The sequence below is a fragment of the Pimephales promelas genome, chromosome 14, assembly GCF_988280905.1.
Source record: "Pimephales promelas chromosome 14, fPimPro1.hap1.1, whole genome shotgun sequence".
NCBI classification, from domain to species: domain Eukaryota; kingdom Metazoa; phylum Chordata; class Actinopteri; order Cypriniformes; family Leuciscidae; genus Pimephales; species Pimephales promelas.
The window spans coordinates 22,690,933-22,714,684 of NC_142782.1; the positions used below are offsets into that span (position 1 = coordinate 22,690,933).

The window sequence follows — 23,752 nt, forward strand, 5'->3', positions numbered from 1 at the left end:
GAATCCCTGAATTAAAGATCTTGCTGTCACTAAATATCCCTTTGTTTTGACCTATTAATATCACAAAGGTTTCTTTGATTGTGTATGAATGTAATAATATTGCAACAATATATATTTTTACGATAACATTAGCCGTGTGCAAATCTAGAACCAGTAAAACCGATAGGAAAGCTTTCCATACTCAAATTGATTTTGGATATGATGATATTTAAAGAACTGAACAATACAGCCTTTGTACGATCTCTAACTGTAAAACACTGTGAAAGACAGAGAAATGGAAGAGATGAGTTGAGCCAACACATACGAACCTAGAAGCTGATGGTCTTACTTATCAAAATTGAAAAAAATACATTTTCTACAGTGTATATGCCCATGGCTGTGAATCAGAAGAGGCAAGGGAGTTCAGTCTAAACGCCTCCTTAAAATCTATTCAGAATTAACTATTTTAATTAGGCTTCATTAATAGTTAAATTGTCAACTTAACTCCAAATGTGGACAACTAAGATACATATAATGTATATATAATTTTTGTATGTGATAATGTCAGTATCAGTATTTGCTTTCTACCATACACAATTAAAAATGGCACTGGACGTTTGCTGTTTAATTGTAACAATGAGCACTTAAACACACCAAACCAACAATTATTAAAAACACACACAAAAACTGATTTTGCATGGGCACTTTGGACTAGTAGGCCTATACAAATTTTCTATCATGCCTAGTCCAGGCACATTTTATTTACTGCACGAATAGAAGAGGATGACAGCAATAAAGGCTCCAATAAACAAACCTTTTCCCGAGTCAACTCGTTCATTTCGTTTGTTGAATGAATCAAATGACACGAAAAAAAAGATTGAACAGTTCGAACTGGAGAGTCACGAACGCGCATGACAGAACAGAGCAAGGTGACTATTGAGCTTATAAAACTTAAACTTTGTTATTATTTTTTTTTAAGAGCAATCGTTTCGCTTGATAAGACCCTTCTTCATCGTCTGGAATCGTTTAAAGCCCTTTGAACAGTTTGCAGTTCGCACTGAAACTGTCTTTTGGACCTTGAACCGTTTGGTTCCCATTGGATTCCATTACATGGAGAAAAATCTAGTATGTGGTGAATGTTTTCATCAAAAACCTTAATTTCTTTTTCGACTGAAGAAAGAATGACATGGATATCTTGGATGACATAGGGGTGAGTAAATTATCAGCAAAAGCTTTTTTTTAAAGTGAACTACTCCTTTAATATTTCTCCGGGAGTAGCCTATATGGGTTTGGAAATTTGAGAGAAATTCTATATTAACACATTTACCTAAACCCATATAATTTAGTTACAAAATCTAGCCTACTGTGCATTTAGTCGACTAAAATCTTAGTGTACTGTATTCAGTCGACTAAAATTAGACTAAAACTAAAACAATTCAGATGACTAAAATATGGGATGACTAAATTCAGATGACTAATGGGATTTTAGCCAAAAGACAGACTAAAACTAAATCAAAATTTGCTGTCAAAATGAACACTGATTTAGTCCATACTGGCAAGGGCTGGAAATTAAGTAGGCTAGTAACAGCAAATATTTCACTCCTGAATAATGACAAAATAATTAGCTACCAAATTCAATAGCATTTGAAATAAAACACAAAGTTATAAAATTAAAAGAAAAAATCTTGTTTTGAAACGTTGTCTAACCCCACCCACCGGTTGCATAACCCACGGTCCTGCTGCCTGCAGCTTGTTATTTCTGTGTTTGGACCGCAGTACTAGATCATCAGTGTGCGCCTGGAAACTTAGGGGCTCTTCAGCCTCTAAAGTTACCACCAGAGTCAAGAGAAGTCTGGTATTTCTAGAAGGAGCATGGGGGTATAAAGTGCAGCGTGTCACTCGCTCGAGGCAGTCAAGAAAAGAAAACTCGAGCAACTGAAGCAAAGCTGAGCAGAAGAGTCCTCTCTCTGAAGCGCTATAACAAACTCGCACAACCTGTAAGTGACTCTCTGAGTTAGACCAATACTTTTGAAATATACATTATTAGATATTTTTATGTAGCCTATGATAGGCTAGTAGATTTTGAAGTAGATTTTTTGGTATTATTTAAAGTAATTTATAATAAATTAATCTATTTATTTTATATATAGCCTATTATTATATATTAATATAAAAAATAAATTTTTATAAAATTTGATTATTTTGATTATTGATTTTTAAAAAATGTTTAATTAGTCATATATATATATATATATATATATATATATATATATATATATATATATATATAATTTTACACTGATATTAATACTAATAACTATTATTATTCTTATTTAATATAATAATAACTCGTGACTTTTTTGTATTGCAGGTGATATTTCATTATAAATAATCAAGATGTCTAAAGGTTTGTCCATTGGCATTGATCTGGGAACCACTTACTCCTGTGTGGGAGTGTTCCAGCATGGCAAGGTGGAAATCATTGCTAATGATCAAGGAAACAGAACCACTCCAAGCTATGTGGCCTTCACAGACACAGAAAGACTCATTGGAGATGCTGCCAAGAACCAGGTCGCCATGAACCCCAACAACACAATATTTGATGCCAAACGGCTGATTGGTAGAAAGTTTAATGATCCAGTGGTCCAGTCAGACATGAAGCTTTGGCCCTTCAAGGTCATCAGCGAAGACGGCAAACCAAAAGTTCAAGTTGAGTACAAAGGAGAGACCAAGACATTCTACCCTGAGGAAATCTCATCCATGGTCCTAGTCAAAATGAGAGAGGTCGCCGAAGCCTTCCTGGGTCAGAGAGTCAATAATGCTGTCATCACGGTCCCGGCCTACTTTAATGATTCGCAGAGGCAAGCAACCAAAGATGCGGGGGTGATCGCCGGTTTGAACGTGCTGCGAATTATCAATGAGCCTACAGCCGCTGCCATTGCCTATGGGCTGGACAAGGGCAGGAGACAAGAGAGGAATGTCCTGATCTTCGACTTGGGTGGAGGCACCTTTGATGTCTCAATCCTGACGATTGAGGATGGGATCTTCGAAGTGAAAGCCACAGCAGGGGACACTCACCTGGGTGGGGAAGACTTTGACAATCGGATGGTAAAACACTTCGTTGAAGAGTTTAAGAGGAAGCACAAGAAGGACATCAGTCAGAATAAGAGAGCATTGAGAAGGCTTCGCACGGCCTGCGAAAGAGCTAAAAGAACCCTCTCATCTAGCACTCAGGCTAGCATCGAGATCGATTCCCTGTTTGAAGGCATCGATTTCTACACTTCCATCACAAGGGCTCGCTTTGAGGAGTTAAACTCTGAGCTCTTCAGAGGCACTCTTGATCCAGTTGAGAAGGCTTTAAGAGATGCCAAAATGGACAAGTCTCAGATTCACGAAATTGTTCTGGTCGGCGGCTCCACGAGGATCCCCAAGATCCAGAAGCTTTTGCAAGACTTCTTCAATGGCAGGGATCTCAACAAGAGCATAAACCCAGACGAGGCGGTGGCATACGGAGCGGCGGTGCAGGCCGCCATCCTAATGGGCGACACTTCGGAAAACGTTCAGGACTTGTTGCTTCTGGATGTGGCTCCTCTGTCCCTGGGTATTGAGACCGCAGGTGGAGTCATGACTGCTCTGATCAAACGCAACACCACCATCCCCACCAAGCAGATGCAGATCTTCTCTACGTACTCTGATAACCAGCCGGGCGTCCTGATCCAGGTGTTTGAAGGCGAGAGGGCCATGACCAAAGATAACAATTTGCTCGGCAAATTTGAGCTCACAGGGATCCCCCCGGCCCCACGAGGCGTTCCCCAAATCGAGGTGGTCTTTGACATAGATGCCAATGGCATCCTGAACGTATCTGCTGTTGACAAGAGCACAGGAAAAGAAAACAAAATCACCATTACCAATGACAAAGGTAGACTGGGCAAAGAGGAGATCGAGCGAATGGTGCAGGATGCTGAAAAGTACAAAGCCGAGGACGAGGTGCAGAGAGAGAAGATTGCAGCGAAGAACGCTCTAGAGTCGTATGCCTTCAACATGAAGAACAGCGTTGAGGACGAAAACCTGAAAGGAAAGATTAGTGAGGAAGAGAAGAATAAGGTCATTGATAAGTGTGAGGAGGTTATCACTTGGTTGGAGAACAATCAGTTGGCTGAAAAGGAAGAGTATGAGCACCATCAAAAGGAACTGGAAAGTGTGTGTGGTCCAATCACCGCTCGGCTGTATCAAGGAGGAGTTCCCCCGGCTGGTGGCTGTGGATTCCAAGCCCAGTCTGAAACACAGGGCCCCACCATTGAAGAGGTGGATTAAAGAAAGGAAAATCTGCCTTATTATATTGTGCAATATTACTTTTAATGTTAAAAAAGGATTTGGGGGCTTCACTTCAGATTTCCAGATTCATATGAGACATATTGTCAAATGTGCTTGAATTCAAATGTTGTAAGACAAATTGTAGCTATACTCAGCTGTGTCAGCTGATAAGTGAATTAATGAAATGGAATAAATTATGGAATGTTTTATTATATAACATATTTATTATGTACTATTTATTTAAGAATAAATGAATGCAATTTTTAAACCATGAAAACTAATGAAACCAGTATTTTCTCTATCAAAGGGCAAGGTAGAAAATGTATGATGATAAACCTGCTCTACCTCAGTTTGTACACTAGATGACGTTGTAACACAGACTGAAACTCCACTACACTAGTTAACAGAAGACCTGGATCAACTTGATTAAAACCTAAAAGGTCAAATACCATATTTATTCATTTATATTTTTAGTTTTTCATTAATTTTCCAATTGGATGTAGCCTACTGCCAAAATTCTGAAATGCCTTTGGAGACAGCATATGGTAGAAAAATGAACACTCAATTCACTGGCAACCGCTCTGGTGGACATTCCTGCAGTCAGCATGCCAATTGCACGCTCCTGCAAAACTTGCAAAATCTGTGGCATTGTGCTGTGTGGTAAAACTGATAACATTTTAGAGTGACTTTTATTTTGGGCCAGTCTATGGCACACCTGTGCAATAATCATGTTGTTGAATGAGCATCTTGATATGTCATGTCACACCTGTGAGGTGGATGGATTATATTGGCAAAGGAGAAGTAAGTTACCCACTAACACAGATTTAGAAAGATTTGTAAATAATATTTGAGAAATAGGCATTTTGTCTTCTTTTACCTACCATATCTTTTAGTTTAGCTCATGAAAAATGGGGGCAAAAACAAAAGTGTTGTGTTTTTGTTCTATATGTGTAGGTGTGTGTGTGTGTGTATGAATATACATATCATGCTATATATATATATATATATATATATATATATAAAGAATATATATATTTCCCATTTGCTTCTTCAACAGCAAAATAAAAACTAAAGAAAATTAACTAATGAGTTTCCAATGTCAAATTTACCGTCAAGCATGACTCCCATGCACCAATTGGTTTTTATTTTTTATTTTTGTTGTTGCATAATTTAATGCCAGAATAACATGTATGCATTTGGCAGACAATAACACACATACAGTTTTATACAAATACAGATTTATAGACACAAATAACACAAATACAGTTTTATAGACTAAATGTAGGCTACATAAAAGACTATTAAAATATTAAATAATGCAGAAATACGTTATTATTGCGTAAAAGTAAACTGAATCTTTTCTCTATAATCAAATTGAGCTTATAATCACACGTAATGCAGCGCGTTAAGGGTTACTGAAACGCTGGAGCATCATCATCATCATCATCATCATCCTCCCATGGGCTGTGTCGCCTGACTGTCACAAAGATGCAACAGATCTTTTCCAGCAAACTGATGATAGGCTACAGCAACAGATGATTTGGCCTAATTCTGTTGTACAATCAAAGACGTTATTCGGCAAGATTTTTTTGTAAATTAGCCTAATTGTTGTGATTAAGGAATAATGCGCGCGCAGGATGGGATTTAGGGTTGTCTAATAATTAAACGACGAGGTGACCAGACTTTTGAAAGAGATGAAATTGGAGGGCATTTTTAGAGTTGTCTGACTTTTATTTGAACTACTCTGTTTTTCTTTGCATATCTTTGCAAATGTAATAAATGCCTGAGCACGCGCGCTTAATTCGGTCGTGATACGCGGACGGTTTACTCAAGTTTTGGTGTTTACTATAGTGTCAAAGTGCCCATGAATGAGGATACACGCCAGCATCCTCCCATAGACTGAGAGTTTCTCCGTTAACAGGTGGTTGTTCGCGTCTCTGATGGTCATGGTGACGGCGCAAACTCTCTACAGTTGTTCGACTTTTAGAACTGACGACAGCTGCGCGGGTTTAGAAAGCCAAGAGAGTTATTAGGTAAAAGCTTCTCCATCGAAATCTATGATCAGCTCGGTGTGTGTTTCGTCGTACCGCGGGCGCAAGTCAGGCAATAAACCTCCTTCCAAATCATGTCTGAAGGAAGAGATGGCCAGAGGCGAAGACTCGGACAAAATCATAATCAACGTCGGCGGCACGCGCCACGAAACCTACAGGAGCACCCTTAAGACCATACCGGGCACGAGACTCGCCTGGCTCGCCGACACGGACAACCAGGTGAACCCGGACGCAGACATGGTGCAGACGCCCACCACCAGCGAATTATTTTTTGATCGACACCCGGGCATATTTGCCTATGTGCTGAACTACTACAGGACTGGCAAGCTTCACTGCCCAGCGGATGTGTGCGGCCCTCTGTTCGAGGAGGAGTTGGCATTTTGGGGCATCGACGAGACGGACGTGGAGCCCTGTTGCTGGATGACCTATCGCCAGCACAGGGACGCAGAAGAGGCGCTTGATATATTCGAGCCGCCAGACCCGGAGGATGCGGAGGACGACCAGGACTTGCCCAGACGCTTCGGCATTGAGGACAGCCCTGACCGCTCCAGGGGATGCTGTGAAGTTTGGCAACCAAAAATATGGGCGCTCTTTGAAGATCCATATTCTTCGCGTGCAGCCCGGGTAAGAGATTGGAATTCACAATACAAGAATAGGGGGAAAAATAAGGCCTTTGAAAATGTTTTATTTTCTTCAACAAATGGTCAAGTAGGTGATCCTTATACTCTAGTACTCTATAATAGCCTACAACAAGTTCCTTTGCAAACTTTTTGTTCTATAGGCTACCTTTATCAAATTATGTTATTTCTTGGGTATCAGAATGTTAAAGAATGTTACATTATTGTTGTAATGAGGGGAAACATAAAATTTCATAACTAATTAAAAGTAGTCATAAAAATAGCTTTAATGACTAATTGAATTGAATATCAGTTCAACAGACAACATCCCCAACTGTAGAAAACATGACTTTATTGTTTGATTTTAATTGTTAAATACAATTGCAGGACGAGACAGTCCAAAAGCACCCTTTAAGGGGGGAAACAGACATTTCATGTTAAAAATTGACTACTTTTCATTATAGATTAATTTTATTTGAGATAATAGTAAACATATCCAAGAGTTCTTCCAACCTGTGTGAATATTGTCTCTTTATTGCTTTAAAAAAAAGGTATTGGGAGTGGAATGGAATGATCAATAGGAATGAGCAATAGCCTGATCACAATATGCACGTCTAAATTAGAAACATTTGCAGTTGGGCCATTCAAGTTTTCATGCTTTAGTCTCAATTTGTAAGTTAGTTTTGAATAAATTCATGATCACATTGAAACACAATCAGCACCAACTGTCTATTGAGCGGCACCTGGTTCACACTGACTGTTACACACATGAACTCACCCAGATGGCACCTGCTCTAGTGTTAATGTGTCACATGCTCATGTCAGAAGTGTGAAATCCTCTTGCTGTGATGGATGAATGTCATTTGGAGACATTTCTGTGATCCTACAGAGTCAAAATGATTTATGTTTAATTGGTGTCATATGTCCATAAAAGTTGGGCAACATTCAGATTTGTCTATTTGTCTCCTTTAATGGTTATTTACTAGTGATTTAAATGGCCTTAAACCAGACAGAGAATGTGTATGAGGGTTCTGTCAGAGGAGTGATCTTTAGATTTTGAGGCTTAATGTTTAGTCATTAAGGTTTGTGCGTAGGTTAGAGAGCATGGATACAGTGCCTTTAAAATGCTTTTAAAATGTCGATATGTCAGTTTTAAGTCCATCAAATGATGATGAGATGATGAGAAGGATCGACTCTATAAAACGTTTCACTATTTCTTTATTTATGTTATGGCAAAGCTGCTTTTTTAGCCATTTCTCCAGTCTTCAATGGCACAATCCTTCAGAAAGCATTCTAATGATATTTAGACCATGATATTTTTTATGATCAATGATGAAAACGGTTCCATTATATTTTTTTCAGTATTCTTTGATGAATAGAAAGTTCAATAGATTAGCATTTATTTGAAATAGAAATTGTGTATGTAACTATAAAAACGATAAAACTGATGGCAAACTTGCCCTAAGGATTGTTATCACGCCTATTTTGTGCATTTTATAGCTAATCATGTCTTTTATATCTGAGTTTTTTAAGCTAAATTAAAAACTGTAATTAAATCACAAGCAAGCACCCTTGGCAGAGCACTACTGTAATGAGCTTTTTAAATCAGTAATATGAAAGCTTTTTATTGTAGGACTGAATCTCTGTTGCAGTATTGAACCCTGGACCATTTGGCTCCTTTATTTTGACCAGGAAATCAATTCTCCCCTTAGAGAAATTTAAAAGTCAGTAATTTCTTTAGTTGTTTGGCACAGAGGTCACTTAAAATAGATCAAATAACAGTGCTCTCATACAATGTGTCTCTTTTCTCTTTAGGCTACAAAACAGACATCAGATTTCATTGATATGCAGTGTGTTTGTCACAGCTGAGCTGCTTTGGTTGTTAACATCTACACAGCTGAGCCATTGCCTTGCAGGTCTATCACTTCATCACTATTAAGCTAGCTGTTTGTTTTTTTTCCTAATTAATTTAGATGATATCCAGCACACAGGCCTGACAGACTAGATGCTGATCATGCCTCTAAGACAACCAGTAATAGGGAAGAAAAAGGTGAAACAGAACAGATACACTTTCTAAAGAATAAACCTCTCTGCGCAAACAAGACATCATTATATTCCAATCACCCAGAAACGACATGGAGCAAATGGTTGGGTTTCTTGGACCAGGCTGCTCTTCGGCTCTCTCAATTATCTCTGCCTTGAGAGCATTATGGGTTGCAGGGCTCATGTTACCATACTGACAGCTTCTCGGGCCATGTAATACAGTTAGAAAAGAGGAAAATCGATCTATGAGGGCTTTTATTAATCACGGGATCCAAACAGCAGAGGAGAAATGGAAAGAGATAGAAACAATGCAAACATTTATTTGTATATCTTGTCTCCCAGATAAGATCTTATCTTAAAAACGTTTAAAGTGTATTTTCTTACCCTATTAAAATAATAATTTGAGCCAAATGTAGTCTAATAAGTCTACTTGTATTGTCTTTGTCTGATGAAAACATAAAATAAGATATTTTGAAGAATGTCACTAAACAGTTTCAGTTCCCATTGACTTCCATTTTACTTTTTTTCCCATCTAATATGGGTGAACATGATTTCACCAAGTAAAACATAGTCCTGGATCAATTTTGTGTGTGTGTGTGTGTGCCTTGAACAACATTTCAATGAACCAATAAGATTTCAGGGACAAGTTTATAGTTTATGTCAAGTTAAGGCTTACAACCAGTGTTAGACACATCAGTGTTATTCACCTATCATTTCCCTCTGATTTTGGAAGAAGTTATAGGAGTGGGGATAGAGTTAGGACTACATTTTCAGACAGGGATGTTGACAGAATATGATCCAGGAGTTTTAGTCTTGGGAAAATCACAGTGACCCCATAGAATGGAAGTCAATGGGAACCAATGCGTTGCCAACATTCTTCAAAAACATTCTTTTGAGTTGCCCTTTATTTTAAGGTCACGTAGTTACATTGTCCGTACTCAAATAAGTACTGAGTATGAATTATACATATACGGCATTAGAATAAACCGGGAGAGATCACAGCACTTGCATATTGTTGCCCTTTTGTTATAGTTGCTTCTATGTTCTCATTTGTAAGTCACTAAAAGCGTTTTCTAAATGATTAAATATAAATATACTTACTAGTTACAATAATTATTTATTATTACAAATTGTATTGTTAATATTCAAGCAATTAATTCCAATTGTACTGGGATTTATTTGTTTATTAACGTTTTTTTTTTGTTATTCTGATCTATTTTCTTTAATGCAACAACAAAGACTAGTTGCAATGTTATGTGTTCGGCCTTGTATTTAAGCCCTGTGTTAGTCCAGTCCTTTTGAGTTCTTGTGTTACTGTCTATGTTGGATGCCCTGTTCCTAGTCTGAGTCTTTGTGAAGTTTTCAGTTTGTTGAGTAAAGTGTGCTGCATGTGGATCCTGCTTCCTCCTTGTTTCAACCACATCGTGAACTAATAAAATGGACAGAGAATTTATACCTGCACAAGCTGGTCCAGATATGCAGCGAGCAGTGGTCTCCGGTATAAGCCTTATATGAACACAATGAGAGAGTGTAAATAACAGACTCGAGTCTTGCAGTTTCATAGTTCTGTGCTACAGAGTATCAACAGGTTGGCTTTGTATGTTTAGAAGTATGGTAAACCATTTGGCATTTAGATAAACCAAAATGTAGATGTCTTTCACAGGCTAGACTTGCTCACAGACCTATACTCACGACTTGTTGCAATGACACGCTCACTGCAGTGGGGTTTTGTAATGTTGAGGCTGATTGTTTTTGAGAAAATCGTTTATTAGAAGTCATTGTATTAGCAGAGCAAGATATTACTTTTTGATGTAAATGTTCTAATGCAAACCTTATTTGTTCCTCCAATGTGCAGTGATGAATCATTCACAATAAAAGATAAGGAACATTACACTGCTGGTACCTGTAGCAAAGAAACATTCAATTGATTAATGATGATTAATATTAACAAAGTGACTTAAATACTGTTATTTCATACCTTCTATTCAACAAAGAATTACTGTTTTTACTGTTTGATCAAATAGATGCAGTCAGCCCTATTAAGTATAAGAAACTTATATCTGAAACGTTAAAAAAAAATCTTACCAACCCCAAAATTTTGAACAGTTCATGCTGACTTTTTTTGAAGATTTATATTTTAATTTAATGTAACATTTATGTAACATTAAGTAAAAATATAGTCAAATAGAAAAACTAAAATCATTGTAGACCATAGAGGGAATAAATATGTAATATGTATGTAAATATGGGAATAATTTAAATAATGTTCTTACTCTCAGAAATGAGCATTCACACACACAAAAGCCATTGCTGAGAAATGTATCAAATGCACTAACACTGTTGTTAATGCCGGGAAAAGACAGATTCTCTGGAGAAATGCTTGGCACAACAGCTTATGGGCTACTGGCACTGGACTCAGAGTTGTATGACAGACAAAGTAATAGTGACTTCATTCATCCCTGGTGTATGTAATTGCTTTAGTTCCCTGCAGTCTGCAGCTTAGGAACAATATAAACCATGGAGGGAGACAGGGAGTACCTTTTTGGCAGTCAGTGTCATGATTCATTTGGCATATTGAAGCTTTGCTTAGAATTATACCTTACTTGTATTAAGCTCTCAACATCACATCACAGTTCTCACATGTCATTTGACCTATCATGATATGGCAAATTTGAATATGTGAAAGTATCAATGAGATATGAGACAATGATATGAGAAAATGTCCACTAATGGTTTTCATGAAAAAAATATTAAACAAAACAATAACATGAAACCTTGCAGATATACATTCATGGCCATGTTCACCAAACAACACAATTACATTTACAGTTTATCCATTTGGCAGATGATTTTATCCAAGCAACACATTGCAATTCAAAACATTGTATCCATTAATGCATTCTTATAGAATCAAATCCTTGACATTGAAGTTGCTAGCACAGTGTAATACTGTTTGAGCTACAAGTTGACAATTTAGGGTGACAATTTTTGTAAAAGACATTATTAAAGTGATGGATATGTAAAATATTTGTTTATCCAGCCCTAGGCAAAGCTACAACTATCCTCTGTGAATAAGGGACTAGTACTAGCACATTTCCCCTGAGGACTTGAATGCTAGAGAGTTTATATCCTTTATTCTATATGAGTCTTCCTACTTTTGCTAACATTGTTTTTACTTGTTTAACAGTTATTGCAGGCTTGAATTATTTTCCATGGAAAGGGTTTGCTCACACAGGCGGACTAGAATGTGACATCTGCTCTATGGGTAAATGTCTTTGTGAGGTGTGACTAAATACAAAATGAGCTGGAGGCTAGTGAACAGCTGGTATGGGAGACTATCTAAGTAGACACAGACACAAGCAACATGTTCTCTCTCTCTCTCCCTCTCTCTCGTTACCACTCTCTCACTCACATATGCACAGTTCAATAGTTTGGGGTCAGTAAGATATTTTTTTATTTTATTAATAATTTGTTACATAGCACGTTTCTGGGCACTCAAAGCGCTTTACATTAGGCAAGGATGCATTAAATTGATCAAAAGTGACAGCAAAGACCTTTATATTGTTACAAAATGTTGTATCTGTTTATTTAAACTTTACATTTTTGAATTATTTTTAAAAAGTATCTTGGTTTCTACAAAGATATTAAGCAACACAACTGTTTTCAAGATCAGTTATTATAATAAGAAATGTTTCTTGAGGATCAAATCAGAATATTAAAATGATTTCTGAAGGATCATGCAACACTGAAGACTGGATTAATACTGAAAAATTCAGCTATTGTATTTTTTTAAATCAAATATTTCCAGCATTTGTAAGCTTAATAGGCGTTTTTTTTAAAAGTCTTTCTGACCCGAACGGTATTTACTTGTCATAGATAAAGCAGAAACATCTGGATGTGCAGATGTGTTTGTGAAAGGATGCGTCATTACAAATTTGCAGCTATTATTCAACGATTTTATGATGTACTGTAAGATTTTAGTAGCAGTTATCGTAAAATTGATTTCAATGAATCACTCAAAAATAGTGATTTCTACATCTAAATGAACTCACATAACAATCATTGTTAATTTTTATAATGAATACTATAAGTTAACAGCCATCTGGCCTTAATACATTTTTAGCACAGTGTAGAAACCAATACATAACCTGTCTGCACTTATACTGTTAGTGCTCAGATTCAAGATCTTAGCTCATATTTTCATTATCTCAGATTTTCATGTATTTATATCAATTTTTCGTATTGGAAAAAAATGGTATTAGCATACAAGAGAGTTGCACTGGATATTAGCTTTTGTTTAATTAATTATTCTCAATGAACTGTTGCAATAGTGTGTATTTATAATGTGTGTTTTGTCATGTGATATAATGCTGGATAAATGTGCAACGACCCATCTGTCCAGCAATTTACAACTCCACTTAAACTGTTTGTATTCAGCACTCTGAAAGGTTTTGCTAATGTTGTAACAATAGCACTCTGTGGGGTGCGAGAGCAGCTTGAGTAAATTATTTCCCCATTACCTCATTAGAACAAAAATATTTAGCTTAGAGTCCCTTTCTACAAAACAACGCCTCACACATTACTGAAAATATGGTGTCTGCTTTTTTGTGAAGCACAAAATGATAGGCATGAATAGCTAGTATGAGTTAAGGTGCTAGTGTAAGTCAGATCCATGTGGTCGAAATTTCCTTTTAAAAAAATCTACACGCGACTTTAGAAACAAAATATCTTTATACTAATATAAAAGTAAAAGTAGAACATCTCTTCTCTTATTGTACAATAATTTTTAGCTTTGATACAAAGCTAAACAGAATCCATTTTGATGGTAAACATCAGTCAATCCTAAATTATGATGGTAAAAGTTAAAAGGATGTGGTTTAGACTTGTTATTATCATGTGGTCCTGAATAGGATTGTAATTGTTGCTGGTTTAATTCTGAGGGCACTTCTGTTTTTGTGACCACATTGCTATTGATTGAAGTACTCAATGAAGCACTTTAATAAGGAGTGAAATGAAAGGGCTGCTGGAACAGATAACTGTCATACATCTTTGGTTCTCTATATATTTGAACTAGTGCATTGTGTAAGCAGACTTTTTGGAAAAACATTTCTCATGGTTCCTTGCGTTATTACCTCAAACACTTTTCAAAAAAATCTTAAGGCAGCCTGCAGTAATACAAAGTAGATCAATTAATTGTAAAAATGCAAACACAAATGAAATTGATCAGCGTGACAACAAGTCTTCAACTGTGTGGTGCTGGTGTGACAAGGTTGTCATGGTTACCCAACCCCAAACACGCCCATGCTTTGCTGCTCCATCCTTTCTTCACATATTCTTTCTCTTTTAGTTTCTTAAAAAAAAGAACAATTGCCACTCAGCCAACATAGATTCATCTAGCTGCTGTTGATTTCATATAATTTAAATGGATAATTTTCGTTAAACTCTGCACGGCATCATTGTTAGAGATAATTTGGAGCTTAATTTGGGCTAATTTAATTGTTTCTTGCTAATGAAGGAAAAAGAAATGGCCATCAGTTGTGCATTTTGAGATAATACTGTATGTTAATAAGGAAGCAGGCTAATATGCCTCAACAAATAAGGATAAGTGGTGGGCTGGGGACGATGTGAGATAGTTTCTGTCAAGTGCTGCAAAAAGTGTTTTCAATTCTTCTAACATGATGCTAGGTAACTCATTTAAATACAGAAAATGTGAAATTTACGAAATAAAACAAGTTATTTTACTTCAAATATGACTGAAAGTTCATTGCATTGCTCTTGGAAAGAAGTTATATGAACTATTAGCATGTTTTGACTGTGTAAGTAGATAAAATGTTGAAATTAAATGAATAGTTCACTTAAAAATAAAAATGATGTCATCATTTACTCACCCTCAAGTTGTTTCAAACTTGAACACAAAAGAATATATTTTGAAGTGTTCAGCAGAAGAAAGAAATTCTTACAGGTTTGAAACAACATGAGGTGAGCAAATTATGCCATTCGTGAACTATTCCTAACTGTTATAAACAGAAATATAGGGAAATATCTATTAGTGTTTAATGTTCTGTTATGTTGGGATTTAAAAGGGTTTTTTGTCGGGTACCATTGCTGAAGAGAGCCTTTGGTTAGGTCGAGGATGGGCCAATGAATGCTAAAACTATATGCTGTATGTTGCTATATTTGAAAAGCTATATTTGTTGCCATATTTCTAGTCTAATCTGCTTACATCTACATTTATCTGTTTCAGATAATTGCCTTTGTCTCCCTCTTTTTCATCCTGGTGTCCATCACTAACTTCTGCCTGGAGACCCATGAGGCCTTTAATGAGCTTGTTAATCGCACTGATTCAGTCGGAAACACCACTGGGACCATCAAGCAGGAGATGGAGACCAAACCAGTGCTCATGCTCGTGGAGGGAATCTGCGTGGTTTGGTTTACCTTCGAGTTCCTGGTCCGCATCGTATGTTGCCCAAACAAGCTTCTCTTCATCAAGAACACACTAAACATCATTGACTTTGTTGCCATCCTGCCCTTCTATCTGGAGATGAGTTTGAGTTGGCTCACATCTAAAGCTGCCAAGGATGTTCTGGGATTTCTGCGCGTGGTCCGTTTCGTGCGCATCCTACGAATCTTTAAGCTCACGCGCCATTTTGTGGGTCTTAGGGTTCTTGGCCACACCTTGCGGGCGAGTGTCAATGAGTTTTGCCTACTCATCATCTTTCTTGCTCTCGGGGTGCTCATCTTCGCCACCATGATCTACTACGCCGAACGTATTGGTGCAGATCCCCAAGACCCTAGTGGCAGCAAACACACTCATTTCAAGAACATTCCCATTAGCTTCTGGTGGGCGGTGGTCACCATGACGACACTAGGTTATGGGGACATGTACCCTAAGACGTGGTTGGGCATGATGGTCGGTGCGTTATGCGCATTAGCGGGCGTGCTTACCATTGCCATGCCTGTGCCTGTTATCGTTAACAATTTTGGGATGTACTACTCGCTGGCTATGGCCAAGCAGAAGCTGCCCAAGAAGAAGAAGAAGCACAACCCAAACCCGGATATGGTAATGGACTCTGCCTCTTTTGGGAAGTCTGAAAGCGACTCGCCAAGGAACAGCACACAGAGTGACACATGCCCCCTCGCCGCTGAGGAGAACATCGGAAGAAACCGCTCAGGTAGTAGAACATCAGGATTTTCATGACAATTGTGATGTCTGAGAGGATATATAAAACTATATGGAACACTAAGGCTAAAGACTCCTGGAATATAAAGCCATTTCTTTCAAAATACTAAATAGTAACGCAAAATCATCAAATCAGATTTGTTTCAAGTGATTAAATCAATTGGCGATGCAAAACGTAACCCTGAAATCATTAACAGAACATTTACACAGGACATTTTACAGTAATTACATTAAATATATTAACATGGATCCTAAAACACCCTTAAAACAAGATATATTTTAAAAATACAGTTTATATTAACACTTTAATTCACTTTCTTACTCTAATGGGAAACTTTTTTTCTCAATGTAAGCATAAATCTAACAAACTTCTGTGCAGTTTATGGTAATTCTTATAACTAATGTTATATTCACTGCAAATATTGAAATCTGTTCTCTCTTGATGGCCAACATTGTCATGAAAACTTGTCTTTTTTATCCCGTTGTCAGATTCAAAGCAGAATGGCGATGCCAACGTTACTCTTTCAGAAGAGGAGGGCTGCAGTCTGACCCAACCGCTCTCTCCCAGCGAGAGGTGGACCCTCCGATGTTCACGCAACAGAGACAAGGCCATGAAAGAGGCAACTTGCTTCCTGCTGAATTCTGGAGACTTTTCTTGTGGAGCTGAACCCACCATCCACACAGGTAAAGGGGAACTGCTGGCTATAGAGTTTTAGTCCTATCCTTGAGGAGAAATGGTACTGATAAATATGAGCGTCAACCCATTTTCAGTGTCAAAATATAAAAGAATGAAAAGTATTTTTAAAGTGGACTAACAATAATTATAGTCCATATTATTACTATTATTATAAATATCCCTAAGATAGTGATATATAACTAATTCAACTGCAGTACTGCACTATATAATATAAATGTAAATTAAAAATTAAGTATTTTACTTTATACTATGTATTCAAATCCTAAATGAATATTAAACATCCAGAGATGGAGGTGTGTATATATATATATATATATATATATTTTTTTTTTTTTCATTTACTGTGAGCTGAAATCTTGGCTCATTAGCTATTCATATGCCATGCTTCGTTCTGAAACACGCACAACGCGATTTTGATTTTTGTTCAATTGACAGATGCTTTTCACAGTAAACACAACCCCTTTTTCAAACCCCTCCACACAATTAGCACAACACTACACCAAAGTAGCACAACACCCTTAGAACAGTTGACTTTTGTCAGAACTATACAATGTCTTATAAAAATTATTTTGTTGTTATAACATAAACACAACCATCATATGGTCTGTTTAAATCAGTTAAACACTCCTGTGCTGCTCAGCCTAAAACACTTTTAGCATTTACACAGAGAAAGTGTAAAAATAAATTCACCAACACCAGATGACACCAATTGTGCTGTTGTGATGTCAGTCTGTGTTCCCGTCTTTTCTCGTTTAGCAGTTATTATGTCTATTAGTCTTCACAGGTGTTTCTCATTGACCACGCCCCCTTTACTTTGTTATCCTGTTTAGATTTGTTATCCTGTTTCATCTGTTTGCCCCTGTTTTTAAGCCAGCTGTGTTTCAGTCCAGTCTTGGTGAGTTCTTGTGTGTTTTGTTTCGAAGCGGTAGTGTTGATGTTAGTTGCTGTGTGCGCCTGAGTCTTGTTCCTTGCCTGAGTCTTTGCCTAGTTTCCAGTTTATTTAATAAATGAGTGTGCTGCATTTGGATCCTGCGTCCTCCTTACTTCAACCACCTTCATGTGCATATAGTGCAGGCTAATGAAAATATTTATTCAGTCAATATTGAACATTTCAACAAAATATTCATAACAAAACATTTTCCAGTTTTCATACAGTATTACTGAACGTACCATTGTACTGTAAGCTTACAGTAATATTGTAAAAAAAAATTAGATATTGTACAGAGAAAAAAGAAAAACGAAACATCTCTCCGCCTAGCTAGATCTGGCCACAGGCCTTGTCAACCTCACAGTCTATATTTTTATTTGCAAAGCAACGTGGGAAGAATCTTTTGGAGTGACGAATGAGGGGGCTTTCACCCTGTCTGAATTTCTTTCAAATGGCACTTTATACAGTTTTTCATCAGAACTTGATGTTTGATGTACAGGCTATTGTTGACAGAATGACTGTTGGACATCATTGAAAATTGGGTGATCATTTAAAATATGGGCTTGAATTTCTGTCTGATTGCAGTCTGATTGCATTATTGGCCAAAATGAGGTTCTCTCTCTCTCTCTCTCTCTCTCTCTCGACGATGATAATTTTCTGTGCCAAATGCATACAATTGTGTTTAGTGTTTTGCAAAAAGTTTGAAGCTGACAATGTGCTTACAGTTGTGCAAATCCATTTGACAAACCCAAGATCCTTCATTAATGGCTGATGTCAAGTCAGACTTCTGAGCCTGACTGACTTGCACCTCAGCCCCCAAATTCCCCAAAGCTCTGACAGGTTGCCGGCAGTCTATTTCTGGAGATAGTCGCTTTATCACGAGCTGCTTGAGCAAACATTCCACCTTTTACATAGCCCCGTCTGCTGATGTAAAACAGGAGCTAATTAGCGTCTGTTGCTGAAAAGCTGGGGAAAATCATCCAAAATCCATAATTATGCCCCCATTACTGCATTTTGAGCTTCAGTGTACTTTTGTATTCGTTTTATGGGTAAATTGATTAATATTTCCATAAATTAATAAATGCATAATTAAATATAGTCTTGTGATCTCATCTATGACTAGTTGATGTAGCATGAACATGAATTTTCATTTCAAGAGACAATTAAACGAAATATGAATATTAATCCCACCAGTTAGCATGCTTGTTTGTTTTGATTTCATTTTCCCTCCATTCTTGTAAGATTCCAACAGAGGTCGTCTAAGCCGTTCAGACATTCTGTGATGGTTGATTTCTTGTTTGTGTGAAAAGCATGCAATTTTCCTTGCTGATGTGGAGACAGATGCACTCTGTGAATCAATGAGGGGCAGAGCGACAGCAGCTGTGCTCCTGTCAGAAAACGAACAGTGATTACAGGCAATAATTCCGTCACCAGACAAAGATGCTCCATCCATTTGGAAATGTCATCGCTGATGTTAAAAATAAATATGTACGAATGATCTCTATAGGCCAGAGACTCATTAGGCATTTCTTCTTTGTTTGTTGTTATGTGCAACATATGAAAACTGAAAACAAGTCAAGCCAATTTTGCTAAATACATAGCATATTTAGATTGTTTTCTGAAAAATACACACACACACATAAAGCCATGTTTATTTGTAATTAATACATAGGGCCCTATTTTAACGATCTAAGCTCATGATCTAAAGTGCAGGGCCCAAGTTCACTTAGGGCGTGTCCAAATCCAATTTTTCTAGTTTAACAATGGGAAAAATTGTCTAAAAGGGTCCCCATTCTCCGAATGAGTAATGGGTGTGTTTTGGGATTTACGTGTGTTAAACCAATCAAGAGCCTCATCTCCAGTTGCGTTCGCGCCATGGCAGATTCGCTATTTACATGATGGGACGCGTCTCCAGAGCGCAAACAGAACTGCTCGTGCACGAGGTAAAAGTGTGCAAGCAGACAACCTATGGGATAAACCAGATTCCACCATATGTTTATGTACACAAAAATAATCTTTTAAATCCTTTTAATTTTGATATTTGGCATGTTTGGCAAGCCCATGTGTGGGACTGAAACTAGCAAAAAATACCAAGTTTTGCTTGGTCTAAGTCTTGCTTGGCTTTGGTGTAAGATAGGGTCAAGAGTCTCCCTGGCTACTGTCTTGTCTCATCCAGCAGTCTTTTTCAATAAGGCTTCTTTCTTGATTTGTGAGTAATTACATTATGTGAAAAGCCTGTCATCCACCAGTGAAAGGTATCATCTACAGCAGTCCTGATGTGAGTTATAGATCTGCTTCTTGTCCCGAAAGGTATTGCTCAACTTAATTGATGCTAATAGGTTTCCAGCATTAGCAACATGGGCAAACCCGACGGCTTCCCCAGAGTCTCTGAGTTCACTGCAAAGCATCTGAAGCCCAGAAGTCTTTTTTTTTTTAATAGGCAGAGAAATCTTTTTCTATATGAACAGTCTTATATAAAAACATCTGCAGTGCTGTTGTCTAAAGTTTTGCATGGTTCAATGATCTAAATCACACCACTTTAAATCAGTCAGTCTCAGATATTAATACTTTATTAACCTGCTATTGAATTTCTGGGACAGTTTTCACCTTGTGGTAGGCATTCCCCATAGCTTAAACTAAATGGGACGTCTCCACTTAAACACCTACAAATTTGTACTCTAAAAAAAATATTGTTGGTTTAACTTAACCTGGTTGCCTTAAAATTTTAAGTTGATTCAAATGAAAAAAAGTGAGTTAATACAATGGAGATTGATTTAATCATCAAAAACTCAAAATAATATGTTATCTGAACTAAATAAATTATTTAAGTTGATTTGACAAAAGAAAAAATGTTGTGATAACAAATCTTGAAAATATTTTTTTTCAGTGATAGGCATCTCCACTTCGACACCTGCTTCAAATCTCTGGCTGATACTGTAACTGAATAGTTACGGTATTCTTATTGCTTTTACAGTAGTCATGTAGTGTATGTACTTCATGCAGTAATTTTTATTTGTATGGTAAGTTTGTTTGAAATGTTTTCTCTCTTTGTGTCTTTGTTTCAGAGAGCTGTAAAGACACTCTCACGTCCCCAGCAAACTACACACAAGCAGAAGTCAGCTTCCTGACCTGAGGGGCTTTGTCCTGATAGGACTCTTCTGAGATGCTCACCAATCATTCATCTACTCATTAGTCATGCATCATCTATCTCAGTCAAGGGTGCGATACCCCTGTAGACTGGTAAAATGTGGATCATCATCATCTGTCCGTTTGGAAGCTGCCAGGCATGTATTAGCATGATAGAGTACTTTTGGTCAAAATCTATCTTTAATGTACTTTTATATTTAGGGCACATAAAAATCTTACCCGAAGTAACTCTTTAAAATATTAATGATGATCAATGTTGCTTGAGACCCCATTAAAATTGTATAAATGTAAGTGCTAGTTTAATGCTGAAAATTTACAAAATAACTTAATATTAGTAATTTTGGCGACTAACATTTTAGAGACTTTTAGAGGACAAACTGTCTTTCCTGTCAAGATTATCTATCTAAAAGTGCAAATTCATACTGAAACTTATGAGACCATTAGAAATGTGTACTGTTCCTGTTCTAGATACACAACTGATCAAAAGTTTGGGTCTGTAAAATGTATGTTTTTGAAAGAAGACTCTTATGCTCACCAATGCAGCATTTATTTGATAAAAAATAAAGTAAAAACTGTAATATTGTGATATATTATTACAATTTAACGCAACGGTTTTATATTTTAATGTATTCGAAAATTAAATTGTATTCCTGTAATGGCAAAACTACTTCAGTGTCACATGAGCCTTCAGAAATCATTCTGATATGCTGATTTGCTGCTCAAGACACATTTATTATTGTTATCAATGTTATCACTGTTGAGCTGCTTAAAGATTTTATGAATTTATTAATTTTTCAGGATTCTTTGATGAACAGAACGTTCCAAAGAACAGCAGTTCCCTTTCGTTGTCACTCCGAGTTCGAATAGCGAAACGTCTACGTTCCCTACTCAGGGAACAAGGGTTACATCTGTAAACGAGACGTTATTTGAAATATAATTAAATTGTAACTATGGAAAAGTCTTTAATGTCCCTTTTGATCAATTTAATTAATATTGCTGAATAAAAATAAACAGTTCTTTCAAAAAACAAACTTTTGACCAGTAATATACATAAAACATGTCTCCCCTCAGGATACAAATTCTCAGCTTGTCTTTATTTGGACAAAAGTAGAAAGCACCCTGTGTCTGTACAGTATCTTCCAGAGATCACAGGCTAGCTAACACAACTGTAAGAATGGCCCATTAATCACTGTACAAATAACCCTCAAACAAGGATCGTCAAGAGCAGGATTCCAAACTTATTTGATTTATTTGAAGTCAGTTTCTTACAAAGAAAATACATTGTTTAAAAAGCAGATTTATTCCAGAACACAGTAGCAGCTGAATGCTTTTCCAACCACCGTTTTCTGTAATACAAATTACATTAAGTCTTGCATTTGAAATCATCAATATACATAACATCGCTGGTTGACATGGGACCAAATTCTGAAAACTTTCTTCTGCTATGTTAGTTCACTGAATCTAACCTTTTTTTTTATTTTGCGAGTACACACTGTATAACCTGTCCAAGTTGTGCCTACTGTCTTGTAATACTACTTATTATATTAATTTTAATAATAATAATAATGACACAAAAAAGTAGTATTTGTTGTTTTGAAAGGCTTATATTGTTGAGATGTCAATCATGTTCGCACACAGACAAAAACAACTTTTTTTTGTGCGATGCTTTTTTTTTCTTTTTTCGATTTGTTGTCTGCCATAGTTGCCTTATGTTTCGTAACAACAGTTCAAGTGAAACATGTTATTTAGAGCCAAAAAGTGCATCATGTAAATATCAGTGCTGCTGTATGTTGCAGAGTATCACTATCAAGAAGGTGCGTTCACTGTCTAGTTATACAGTCCAACAGTATCAGCCTTTAGCCAGTAACCGTGAGTTTGTTTGTGTGTTTCAGGGATGATGTGACTTGCTAAAAAAGAGGCTAATACAGTACACCAATAGATGATATGGTACAGCATTGTAACTTTTGGATAAACATGTACAATGTTATATGTCTAAAGAAAAAGCAGTTCATATCTTGTATTATGTAGGCATGTGTGTCTATGCATCTCTGCAGGAATACGAATAAAATCTAAATATTGAACTGAGGTTTGTGCTGCTTTATTTCAAGCAGTGTCCCATCAGTGTCGGAGCTGCTGTATGTTTTGGAATACAGATGTTCTTGTGTATTTGATTTTAGAATGAGAGCCAAAGCCTCAGTGCGTCTGTCTGATTGCAGACCTGAGCTTTTGCTGGCTCCACTTGTACAATTTTAAACAGAGTGGAATACACATCCATCTCCATGGCGACTGTGAGAGATGAGTCCCACTAATTGTTGTTTAGCTCCTTCATTCTCTATGCATCTCTTTCTTCCCACATTTCGTCTGTCTCTCTCTTCCTCAATATTTGTATCACAATAGTTCCCATACCATACTACTATTTCTGCCTGATCTAACCCTTAAAGGTGACGTATGCTCCTTTTCACAAGATGTAATATGAATCTATGGTGTTCCCAGAATGTTTTTAGGAAATTTCTGCTTAAAATACCCCCGAGATAATTTATTATAGCTTGTCAAATTTGCCCCTTTTTGGGTGTGAGCAAAAACGTGACTTTTTGTGTGTGTCCCTTTATATGCAAATGAGCTGCTACTCCTCGCCCATTCAGACGACTGCCATTCAACAAGGCATGCAAATTTCACTCATCCAAAACCTCAGAAATAACCAGTAGCAGAGTGCAGCCTTACGGAGAGACTCAGGAAGAGGTTGCAACGTTTAGAGTCTGAATGTTTAGTGGATACATTTATGTAATTGTTGTGGAG

General features: G+C 37.0%; 2 protein-coding genes across 2 annotated transcripts; both read left to right on the plus strand.

Moving 5' to 3' along the window:
- Positions 1-1,751: 1,751 nt before the first annotated feature.
- Positions 1,752-4,560, plus strand: hspa1b (heat shock protein family A (Hsp70) member 1B). Its single transcript, XM_039657866.2, has 2 exons — positions 1,752-1,976; positions 2,351-4,560. The coding sequence occupies exon 2, from the start codon at positions 2,377-2,379 to the stop codon at positions 4,291-4,293; it is 1,917 nt and encodes a 638-aa protein (XP_039513800.2). The 5' UTR covers positions 1,752-1,976; positions 2,351-2,376; the 3' UTR covers positions 4,294-4,560.
- Positions 4,561-5,761: 1,201 nt separating this feature from the next.
- On the plus strand, positions 5,762-23,041 carry kcnc4 (potassium voltage-gated channel, Shaw-related subfamily, member 4). Its single transcript, XM_039657871.2, has 4 exons — positions 5,762-6,968; positions 15,249-16,176; positions 16,674-16,868; positions 20,875-23,041. Exons 1-4 carry the CDS (start codon positions 6,351-6,353, stop codon positions 20,940-20,942), a joined length of 1,809 nt encoding a protein of 602 aa, XP_039513805.2. The 5' UTR covers positions 5,762-6,350; the 3' UTR covers positions 20,943-23,041.
- Positions 23,042-23,752: the final 711 nt, after the last annotated feature.

What these genes read in the sequence shown, in the direction of transcription:
- hspa1b (XM_039657866.2), top strand. Translation starts at nt 2,377, where the DNA reads ATGTCTAAAGGTTTGTCCATTGGCATTGATCTGGGAACCACTTACTCC.
- kcnc4 (XM_039657871.2), top strand. Translation starts at nt 6,351, where the DNA reads ATGATCAGCTCGGTGTGTGTTTCGTCGTACCGCGGGCGCAAGTCAGGC. An exon ending in ATTCTTCGCGTGCAGCCCGG is followed by an intron (nt 6,969 to 15,248) that starts GTAAGAGATTGG and finishes TATCTGTTTCAG; the next exon opens with ATAATTGCCTTTGTCTCCCT. An exon ending in TGAACCCACCATCCACACAG is followed by an intron (nt 16,869 to 20,874) that starts GTAAAGGGGAAC and finishes TCTTTGTTTCAG; the next exon opens with AGAGCTGTAAAGACACTCTC.